The sequence below is a fragment of the Centruroides vittatus genome, unplaced genomic scaffold, assembly GCF_030686945.1.
Source record: "Centruroides vittatus isolate TY-2023 unplaced genomic scaffold, ASM3068694v2 contig_257, whole genome shotgun sequence".
NCBI lineage: Eukaryota > Metazoa > Arthropoda > Arachnida > Scorpiones > Buthidae > Centruroides > Centruroides vittatus.
In genome coordinates this window covers 247,715-259,254 of record NW_027121630.1, presented here as the reverse complement: position 1 = coordinate 259,254, position 11,540 = coordinate 247,715, and the positions used below count along the sequence as shown (strand labels likewise).

Sequence of the window (11,540 nt, the reverse complement as noted above, 5' to 3'; positions counted from 1 at the left end):
CGTGACTGCCCCACATTGGATTGTGACCATTGAAATCACCAAGTAAAATGAAAGGAGTTGGCAGCTGTTCAACCAATGCATCCAATTCATCGTCATTGACTCTGACATCTGGTGGCAAGTATATGGAACAAACTGTGACAGTAACGCCCATAGATATTCTGACTGCCACAGCTTGCAGCTCTGTTGTTATTTGTACCGGAAAAGACGGAATGCGGTTTGAAACCAGTACAGCCACACCTCCACTGGCGCGGGTGTGGCTGTCGTCATCTTTACGGTAAAGATCGAATCCTTTTAAAGAAATTCTTTCTCCAGGTTTTAGATGTGTTTCCTGGAGTGCCACGCAGAGAGATGAGGTAGAGTATGTCAGGTGTTTAACGTCAGAGAAGTTGTTGCGGAAACCACGACAGTTCCATTGGATTATTTTATAATCCATTATGTGTTTGAGGTAGCATTCTTTGCGAGGGTATCCCTCTTTAATTTAACAGGGGGTCTCTCTTTTGGAGGTGACTTTGGTTTTGTAACCTCCGAATTAGTCTCTTCATCAGAAAAGTCAGAGAACTCACTCATAGACTGAGTCTCCGACTTTTTAGCTGATTTAGAGAGGGCAACTTTTACTTTTTGCTTGTTAAGTGGGTTTTTATTGGCCTTTTTTGAACCCACATTTCTTGTTATTACCCCTGTTTTAGGTAGGGGTGTCTTGGTCTTCTTGCTCTCCTTTTCTGGTGTTTGGGTAGATGGCAGTATTAAACATTTCGCATGGCGGGTAAAGGATTCACTTGGAGAGACAGAGATATCTGTTTGAACCGCACAAGTGTTTGTGGATTTCAAGACAGCAGCATAGGTCTTCTGCTTCAGTGGTGCACTAGAAGTGACCATGCGGCGAGCCTCTGGGTATGGTAGGTTGTTAACTGTTTTCACTCGCTGGATCTCTTTCTCTCTCTGCCATGCAGGGCATTTTCGGGAGTAGGCAGGATGCGCATCCTTGCAGTTTACACAGCATGGGGTAGTTTTACATTCGGTACTCTCGTGACCTTCAGTCCCACACTGTGCACATACGCTTTTCCCGCGACAGGATGTTTGTGAGTGTCCAAACCGCTGGCATTTGAAACAACGCAGCGGGTTTGGGATATATGGACGAACTGAGCAACGTAGGTATCCTGCTGTAATGAAGGATGGCAATGTTGGCTTGTTGAAAGTAAGTATCAAGTGTTTGGTTGGTATCAACTTGCCATCTCTACGAATGGAAATGCGCCGAACAGCAACGACACCTTGATCTGAAAGACCGATCTGAATGTCTGATTCATCTTCAGACATCAGATCAATTTCAGATATCACACCACGTGATGAGTTTAGGCTTCCGTGTGGTGTGACAGTGACTTCCATTTCTCCCAGAGTCTTTGTTTGCAAAAGTTTTGCCGATTGTTGTGGGGAAGCTGTTTCCACCAGTAAATCTCCCGATCTTAATTTTTGTATTTTTTTCAATTGTCCAATAGTTGATTCAAACAATTTTTGAATCAAGAATGGAGATGCTTTAGATAGAGGTTTTTCTCCAGTCGCATGCACTATTAAGTAAGCAGGGTGGCTGGAGGTCTGGTCTTTGGTCACTTGTTTTGTGATTTTATGATCCATATTTAAAAATATATATTCAGCTCCTAGTGACCCCACCCACCATGGGGCCCAACAAGGGGATGCCGTCACATGAGAGGATCCCATAGACCGTCACACCAGGGTTTCCCAGGAGCTATACCCTCACAATGCAGTCAAGTAGAGCACATCTTGTCTGACATGTCCGCCCAATCTGCATCGATCAGTTGACTCCAAGCCGAGGTCAACAATGACTCAACGACCAGCCGATTGACTCAAACGGAGCCTGATTTGAGCCTCCCGTTTATCCGAAGCAGGGGCCAAAGCAGTGTGTTGGGGACGTTATGTTGCCCCTCAACTACCAGGATCCCCCTTTCCGGCATACGGGACACCACGCACGGCAAACACGTGGGTGGGCGTTCAGATCCCAGGGATGGTAAAGAAGAGATACTAAACCATCTCTGGGAGGTCCCCTCACCACGGACAGGAACCCACATCGAGGGTGTGTGTCTACGGTCACGTGACCTGTGACGTGACCTCAGAAACTACGTGTTTTTGTTTACAATATTATATTTTGTAAATTAATTAACAGAATTGAATAAAAATGTATACAATTACAAGAAGCGATGTATAACAAATATATAAGAGCATAAATTAGTATAAAAACTAAGAAAATAATTATAAAATTCACAAAAGTGACTTCTATACATCGCATACATACGATTAAAAAAAAAACTTGAATCAGAAATCATGAAAACTATAACAGAAATATGTAATGAACTCAATAAATTTGTGATATCACAAAAACTAGCAAAAAAATTAAGAAACAGAGAGAAAAACGATCATTTACCTCAGTACTATCATGACCTTGAATAGTCTAAGTGGTAAGTTTATTTAAAAAATCAAAAATGACAAATTTATTTAAAAATAAAATCCAAAAAAAATATTACTATGTAAAATAAGATCAGAAGAATATAATCGCGGAAACTGCATACTTCTAAGATGCATAGTTCGAATAAAAATTGCTGTTATTGCCTTTGTTGTCAACCCGGCAGAAAATTCTGCCGTCTGAGTGTACGAACTAGGGAAAGGCTTGGCAGAATTTTCTGCCGGGGAGGGTTAAACGGGTTAAATCAGCTTCTAAGATATATCCTACACTATTTTTATTTGATATATTAAGTATGTCTAAGGCATCTATTTCGTCTTTGTGCAGCCATCGAAAAATTATTTACTGGCAAATATGCATTCATTACGAACCTGTAAAGGTTATTTGCATCTATTGACAGAATATAATTATGAGGTTGATTTTTATCATATGTATCTGGTATTAATGGATTATTTGCTTTTGCAAACTTTTCCCCGCTAAACTATTTCACCCCTAATTCCACTTTCAATGAAAAGGTACATATCTAAATCATTAAATAATTCCAATTGGATTTTGGTCATTTTTAAACCACAGTTCCATGTTAAATCGGGCGTAGTTATGAAATATACGGGATCCAAATTATAATATGTTAAACTTAATTTTCTGAAATTCTGAAATATATCTGCTAATAATACTGTATCAACATATTGGTATAATTTTAAATAGTCTTTGAAAGTTTTACAATTAAATTTATCCCAAACTAATTGAGCGTGATTGTAATCGTCATCTGTAATATTTTCTCCTAATAATTCATTATAAAAGCATTTTTTGGGGGGTAGTTGTATTTCATTTAATATTCGCTTATTTTTAAAATAGGAATACGGAAAAATTCCTTTTCTTTTTAATAATTCTCTATATTTGCTGCGATGAAAAAAAATGATTAAAAATTGGAAAATTATAATTTGCATTTTTTAAATTGTCAGTCAAAACTGAAAGAGAAGAATTTAAAAACTGAAAACTGTCAATAAATTTAAAATAATCTAATGAAAATGTTGTAAATTTTTCAGAATTTATAAGAATAATTTCGATTTTGGAAAATAATTTAGAAGGAATATTTTTAAAAATTAAATGCGAATCGTAACCTGAAAAATTGTGCAATATAATGGGGATAAACGTTTTTAGTTGGTAATTTAAATTGCAACAATTATGGGGCCACCCCCGAAAAAGACCTGTCTGATGATCGTGATCCATTACACGCAGATTATTATCACCAAATTTTTCTTTACAAATATGACACAAATGTTTAAAATTATTGGAAACAGTATTTAAATTAATTTCAACATTGCGATTTATTTTATCTAACAAATTATTCAGCTGCATTTGAATATCAATTAAAAAATTATTAACAACATTATCTCCACAATAAAAATTAGCATATATTATTTTATCCTCATTTTCAATAATTATAATGGAATAACATATAGGTTTATGAATTTCAACAATTTTAGTACAACTTATTTTAGGGTCTATTTCATCAGAAGATACCTGTTCCAAAATTGATTCAAAATCTGCATATATACAGATTGCATGAAATAATGACTTTTCATGAGAGCGGAACTTTACAATTGTATTGTCTCTTTTTGGGGTAGATACTTTTTGATATTTATAATTGGAACAAAATTTTACATTATCATTTAAAGTACTTTTTCTTTCAAAACCATTTAAACAGAGTTTACAAAATTTTCTTGCCGACGATTTATCAGACGTTAGTCTATTAAAATTTCTAATTAAAAAATAATGAGATTTATACAATAACAAATTAATTTGTTTTTCAAATTGAAATTTACTTATGTAGATTGGATAAATTAATTTCTTTTGATACCCATACACATGAATACTTAGGCATTTTTTTCACATTTATGGGAAATTTTAAACGGTTTATATTTAAATATTTTAAATATTTTCTATATAAATATATAGAATTTCTGTTACTACTAGTTGCTGGATATAAATGTGCAACTATACAATATAAAAAACATTATCTGAGAATTTTATATTTAATACACAATACTTGTGAACTAAATGTTTTGGAAGAATAATATGATCACATTCTCCAATTTCATTTTTATATATTCCAATATTGACATCTATAAATATAATTTCTTTTAGTATCTACCCTGATCCATATTTTATAAACTCCTCAATATAATTTAGAATTGTATTAAATGCATTTATTAATTTTTTACCAATTGTATATGAGGACAAAATATATTCAACATGGCTAGAAAAATATACATTTTGATACTCTGTAATATCATCCTCTTTATATTTTGAAAATTTAGTTTTTAAATTAATTAAAAATTTCCTTCTGCAAACAAAATTATCATTAACTAAAATATAATAAATATTTGATGTTACTTTGTCAAAACAGACAGCGGGATCAATATTTTTTAAAATAAAGGCCCTATAAGTTTTGGCATACCCTCTAAAAGCTTTTTTTATTAAATTAAACATTCTGATCTAAATGTTCGGTCATTGCATTGAACGCTTTTTTATATAGTTTAAAGTCCTTAACATTGATATTATACTTGTTGGGGGGATAATTCCCTTTCATTTTTGTTAATGATATGTACCAAACTGACTTGAACTCGATGACTTCCATTGTTTGATTGTCGCATACTTTTATCTTAAACGGACAAATTTTTGAACATTTGGAATTATCTGCAGACAGGTCTAAGTCAAACTTTTGTTTTTTTGATTCATTTCGACATTTTTCGGTTTTGGCCCTCTTCTTTTTACCAACATTCTGTTTCATATTAAAATCAAATTCACATTTTAAATAAATATTATACTTATTAAATTATTTTAAAATAAAATTATTTTAAATAAAAATCATAGTACTTACCATCAGACGACATGATTCTTTATTCGTTGTATTTGGAACTCTTGTAGAAGATGTTTTTCCCAGTCTGGAGCTGCAGCTTTTATACAAAAATACTAGGGTGTGGTCAACTGATTGTATCTTGGGCGCGGTCGTGTTGACGAAAAGGAAATAGATTTAATTTCAGGCATGGTTGTAGAAAGTGGGTCGAGAATTTTAATAACTGTGTGACCATAAATTATACTTACGAAATAGATTTGAACTTGGGGCGGGGTTGCAAAAAGTGAATCAGCAATTTTAATAGCTGTGTGACTTAAAATTATGTTTACGAAAAAAGAAATAGATGGTATCTCGGGCGTGGTTGTAGAAGGTTGGTCAAGAATTGAAAGTGGTTTTATAAGAAAAGAATGTTGGGTGTGTACTAAATTTACAGGAAAAGAAAATTTTACTACGAAAATAACACGGACGTGTTCAACATAAGCTGCGATAAACTTAAGGAAAGAAGCATATAAATTTCTGCATTGATTACTGTGTTCTGTACCTTAGAAGAACGTTAAACCAGGAAAGTTAGTTTAAAACAGCAAAGCAATGGTAAGTATTTAAAATAATATGGTTTATAATTTATATTTTAAATCTTATAGTATTAAAATTATTTTAAATATATTTCGTTTGACAGGCAACAGGAGGCAATATAAATTTGGGGCTAACAGCCAGTGATTCTCCAGTAAGTAGTATTTAAAATAATATGGTTTATAATTTAGATTTTAATTTTTATGATTTTAAATAAAATATAGAGTATAATGGACCTAGTAAATAGGAATGAAGTTGACGGGATACTCTTTGGCACGCTATGAATAGAGATAAAAACTCAAAAGATGTGGAATTATTAGTAATTCCTTAAAAAACAGCAATGCCGAAGAAGTTGCGGGATAAAGTTAATAGGGTCATCCGGATTGCATCAAACAGGGCAATACAAGTAAGGTTTTTTTTGAAGAAAAAGAAAAAAAACTTTGATAAATAACAGGGTAATTTATATACAGGCAGACATAGAAGGAGATTACGTAGAACAGAAAGAGCAAGAAGAGTTCGATAGGATCATTCGGATCAGAGCAGAACAAGTAAGATTTTTTTTTTCTTAAAAAAAGACTTAGATTAATAACAAGGTAATTTATATACAGGCATCTGTAGAAAAAAATTTAATAAACAAAAACTACAAGATGGACAATATGGCCCAAAGAAAACAGGGAAAAACTAGAAGGATACATAAATTTTATGAAACAAGGAAGAAAAAGGCAAGAAAGAAAAAGGGATATGGAAAGAGAAAGGGAGGAAAGAGAAAGGAAAATGGAAAGGGAAAGACAGGAAAGAGAAAAGGAAAGACAGGAAAGGGAAAGAGAGCGGTACCTGCAACAACCCTGTCTGCACCGTACACGGGCTGCAATGTTAAGAGAATTGAATGATTACTTGTGGAGGAGCAGCCAGGAGGAGGAGGTTCATAGACTCCTCCCTAAACCTTTGCCTTCCTGAAGTTACTTATATATAATGTTCACCCTTGCATCCGTGAACATTATAAGAAACCAAACTTAAAATGAATTGTAAGTATATTTTTCTTATATATCTATATTTAATTAATAATATATATATAAATATAGAAAATATTTTAGATTTTCGTACTTTGGATTCGGGTGTATTAGATTGGAATACTTCATATTCAAGATGTGTGTAATAAATATAATTTTTAAAATAATGTATATATATTTATTTATTTAATTCATATTAATATAAAATAGATTTCAACCCTTGCAATGTATGGAGGGATAATGTCGGAGTAATTATAGACTTTGAAGCTTTCACAATATATGGCATGGCCATACTGTTTAATACTTTATGTAGACAGCTTGGGTTTGTAGCACAAAACTCGAATGAATATAAAAAAATTGAATTTTATAATGAAATAATTACTTTTGTGAGGACTGGGTTAAACCAGCCAGTCCGATTTTCACATTTTATTGTTCAAATCAACTCGGGAGATAGCGATCAAAATCGGAGATAGCGATCAAAATTTAAAGGATGTGCAGCCTTCCGCCGTCAAACACGCTTCCCTCCTCTCCGGATTCGACCTCTGAGTCACGGAGACCGACTCATCACCCACCGTCGCGATTCGTGATCGCAGTGGACGAGACGTGGAGTATATAAAGGGGGAGATATCTAAGAACGGGGTCACTGAAGGTCCGCATAAGATGCCCAACCCGTAGGATCAGTCCCGAGAATCGAGGGCCGAACCCCCGAAGCCACTGAAGCCCGCCAACGACGAGCCGCCCCGTCCGATCCTCCTGCTTACCTCCACGACCGGAGAGCCGAGACAATTTCACCTTCAATTCCAACCGAGATATCAGAAGACGAGGTATGATCCCCCAACATTTGTAAACTCTCTCTCTCCCACGATTAGGGATCGGACTCGTTAGATTTTTGTATTTTGTTTGTCCGTCTAAATAAATCGTCATGTGTTTTATCCTGGGTCCGTTTATTCGAATATTGCCCGTAAATTTATCGACGAACCCACACACTTCCTCCACTCGACCTGACAATTAATTACCCAATCCCGACGAGTCAGGATATCATAAAACTTTCGCCATCCTTGACAGTGGAGTGTGTCTTACCGACCTGAACATTGACAAAAAGGGGTACGACTTCGTCCTACCTTCCGCGTTCCCACACTTTTAAAGATTTAAGTTTTGCTAATAAAAAAAATGTAAGATTTGGCAATTATTTACATGGTTTATATTTAGCTTATGAAAAACAATATTTCGAAAATTGGGAAAAAAGTGATAATGTGTGAAAAATTTTATATAATTTATTTTTAAAATATAAATTTTTTTTTTTTTTTTTTTTTTTTTTTTTTTTTTTTTAATTTTCGTCGGATGGAAAATATTTTTTTATTACAAACAAGAGACAAGTCGCTCCAACATTTATTAGACGATCACCATTTACACTGATGTTCCAGAACAATTCTATAGACAGCCGGACCTTCCTTTTTAGGCTACTCAACTGCCTACTCTTTAAAAAGTTCCTTTAAAAAACACAGAAAAACCAATAAAGTTAAAAAATCTTTAAAATTGGTATGGTAATCTTACGACATCTTTAGGTCATCCTTATCCCGTCGAGATCTCGGCTCCTTTTATCCACTGAGAATTAGCGCTGTTTAATGTAGATAATATCTCAGTGGATAAAAGGAGCCGAGATCTCGACGGGATAAGGATGACCTAAAGACGTCGTAAGATTACCATACCAATTTTAAAGATTTTTAACTTTATTGGTTTTTCTGTGTTTTTTAAAGGAACTTTTTAAAGAGTAGGCAGTTGAGTAGCCTAAAAAGGAAGGTCCGGCTGTCTATAAAATTGTTCTGGAACATCAGTGTAAATGGTGATCGTCTAATAAATTTTGGAGCGACTTGTCTCTTGTTTGTAAAAAAATATTTATCCATCCGACGAAAATTAAACAAAAATTTAAATTTAAATTCGTCACCAGAGGGATATATCGGCGTAATCTACATTAAACAGCGCTAATTCTCAGTGGATAAAAGGAGCCGAGATCTCGACGGGATAAGGATGACCTAAAGATGTCGTAAGATTACCATACCAATTTTAAAGATTTTTTAACTTTATTGGTTTTTCTGTGTTTTTTAAAGGAACTTTTTAAAGAGTAGGCAGTTGAGTAGCCTAAAAAGGAAGGTCCGGCTGTCTATAAAATTGTTCTGGAACATCAGTGTAAATGGTGATCGTCTAATAAATTTTGGAGCGACTTGTCTCTTGTTTGTAAAAAATATATTTATCCATCCGACGAAAATTAAACAAAAATTTAAATTTAAAAATCGTCACCAGAGGGATATATCGGCGTAATCTACATTAAACAGCGCTAATTCTCAGTGGATAAAAGGAGCCGAGATCTCGACGGGATAAGGATGACCTAAAGATGTCGTAAGATTACCATACCAATTTTAAAGATTTTTAACTTTATTGGTTTTTCTGTGTTTTTTAAAGGAACTTTTTAAAGAGTAGGCAGTTGAGTAGCCTAAAAAGGAAGGTCCGGCTGTCTATAGAATTGTTCTGGAACATCAGTGTAAATGGTGATCGTCTAATAAATTTTGGAGCGACTTGTCTCTTGTTTGTAAAAAAATATTTATCCATCCGACGAAAATTAAACAAAAATTTAAATTTAAAAATCGTCACCAGAGGGATATATCGGCGTAATCTACATTAAACAGCGCTAATTCTCAGTGGATAAAAGGAGCCGAGATCTCGACGGGATAAGGATGACCTAAAGACGTCGTAAGATTGCCATACCAATTTTAAAGATTTTTAACTTTATTGGTTTTTCTGTGTTTTTTAAAGGAACTTTTTAAAGAGTAGGCAGTTGAGTAGCCTAAAAAGGAAGGTCCGGCTGTCTATAGAATTGTTCTGGAACATCAGTGTAAATGGTGATCGTCTAATAAATTTTGGAGCGACTTGTCTCTTGTTTGTAAAAAATATATTTATCCATCCGACGAAAATTAAACAAAAATTTAAATTTAAAAATCGTCACCAGAGGGATATATCGGCGTAATCTACATTAAACAGCGCTAATTCTCAGTGGATAAAAGGAGCCGAGATCTCGACGGGATAAGGATGACCTAAAGATGTCGTAAGATTACCATACCAATTTTAAAGATTTTTAACTTTATTGGTTTTTCTGTGTTTTTTAAAGGAACTTTTTAAAGAGTAGGCAGTTGAGTAGCCTAAAAAGGAAGGTCCGGCTGTCTATGGAATTGTTCTGGAACATCAGTGTAAATGGTGATCGTCTAATAAATGTTGGAGCGACTTGTCTCTTGTTTGTAAAAAAAGAAATTTTTTTATTATAAAGAAGGAGAAATCGAAAAAAATTACTTGAACTTAACTTCAGAAATATATGATGTGAATATTCTATATTTTGTCCTTAATGAACAGGGAGTGCCTAAATCTTCAAAAATTTGCGTTCCATGTCCCAACCATACTAAAATATATCCTCATTATTGCTGTGCTCCAAAGAACTGGAGTATAGAGGGGCCATGTCCAATTCATCATGAAATATACCCACATATATGTATGCCACCAAATACCTTATTTTACAGGAAAATTTGCACAACATTGCAGCTTATGTGATGTTTTTTTCATATAAATCATTTATGATCGAGCATGGTAAGTACATTTTATTATTATATAAAAATTGCCAAATATGATTATATATATTTTTTTATTTATTTTTTACAGGTTTCTGGCAATAACTGCATTTTGAATAACTATGTTTTTGAAAAATAAAACAATTTTTTATATTTTAAATATTTTTATTCATTGAATTACAACATTGATTATACATTATAGTAGGGGGCGTACTAAATATAGATGTTGTTTAACAAATTTCTTTACAAATTTATCATTATAAAATTTATCAGTTATACTCAGTTCTTTTAAACATTGATTTCTATTCATTTTATATAGAAAGTACAGACAGAAAAATCCACAATTCATCGAATATAAACTCTGATGAACAATATTATTCCAACAGCAATTTTTTGAATTTCGTTTTACAAATGTAATAATTTTTGGTTTTGTTGATTTCATTACATAACTATCGTAGTAAAAACAGGTTTTTCCATCAAAAAATGCAGATACCCAATGACTTCCAGGCTTATTTTTTTCATCTAAATTAATTATAAATGATTTATATTTACCGATGCAAATGGGTAAATCATCAGATTCAAAAACTCCTCCGAAAGTTCTTTTTATTTTTTGGTCACTGGAGGAACAGTCTTCGTAACGTGATAGTATTCATTAGTAATCTACAAATACTGTTCTTGAATGATCAATTTCTAGAGTGTTATTATATTCAAGTAAACAAATAACGTTTACAGTTTCTAATATAGCAGTTGCAAACTTTAATTCAATTGATATGTTTCCTTGTTTGCTTACACTAATATGTGATTCTGATGCCGAACGATCAGGAGAAAGATCAAAAGAATATAAAGTATAGCCATTTTTGTAATCCTGGTAAGATATATTTGTAAATTTATGGTGATTAATACATTCTAAATCTTCAAATAATGATATAAAATTTATTGCGTATATACTATTTTTTTAATCAGGAGTATAAGGTTTTGAAGTAATCATTTGGTTGTCTTTTAATAGACATATATAA

The 11,540-nt window shown here is 33.2% G+C and overlaps 2 protein-coding genes across 2 annotated transcripts; one reads left to right on the top strand and one right to left on the bottom strand.

The window, feature by feature from the left end:
• Positions 1-361: 361 nt before the first annotated feature.
• On the bottom strand, positions 362-1,629 carry LOC136971503 (uncharacterized). Its single transcript, XM_067265963.1, has one exon. It carries the CDS (start codon positions 1,627-1,629, stop codon positions 433-435), a length of 1,197 nt encoding a protein of 398 aa, XP_067122064.1. The 3' UTR covers positions 362-432.
• A 4,546-nt stretch (positions 1,630-6,175) lies between these two features.
• On the top strand, positions 6,176-6,790 carry LOC136971502 (dynein regulatory complex protein 10-like). The gene is made up of 3 exons (XM_067265962.1): positions 6,176-6,306; positions 6,371-6,448; positions 6,509-6,790. Exons 1-3 carry the CDS (start codon positions 6,241-6,243, stop codon positions 6,788-6,790), a joined length of 426 nt encoding a protein of 141 aa, XP_067122063.1. The 5' UTR covers positions 6,176-6,240.
• The last annotated feature ends 4,750 nt before the right edge of the window (positions 6,791-11,540 follow it).

Coding starts and splice junctions, on each gene's coding strand:
- LOC136971503 (XM_067265963.1), bottom strand. CDS start 1,629: ATGGATCATAAAATCACAAAACAAGTGACCAAAGACCAGACCTCCAGC.
- LOC136971502 (XM_067265962.1), top strand. CDS start 6,241: ATGCCGAAGAAGTTGCGGGATAAAGTTAATAGGGTCATCCGGATTGCA. Junction 6,307..6,370: donor CATCAAACAGGGCAATACAA/GTAAGGTTTTTT, acceptor ATTTATATACAG/GCAGACATAGAAGGAGATTA. Junction 6,449..6,508: donor TTCGGATCAGAGCAGAACAA/GTAAGATTTTTT, acceptor ATTTATATACAG/GCATCTGTAGAAAAAAATTT.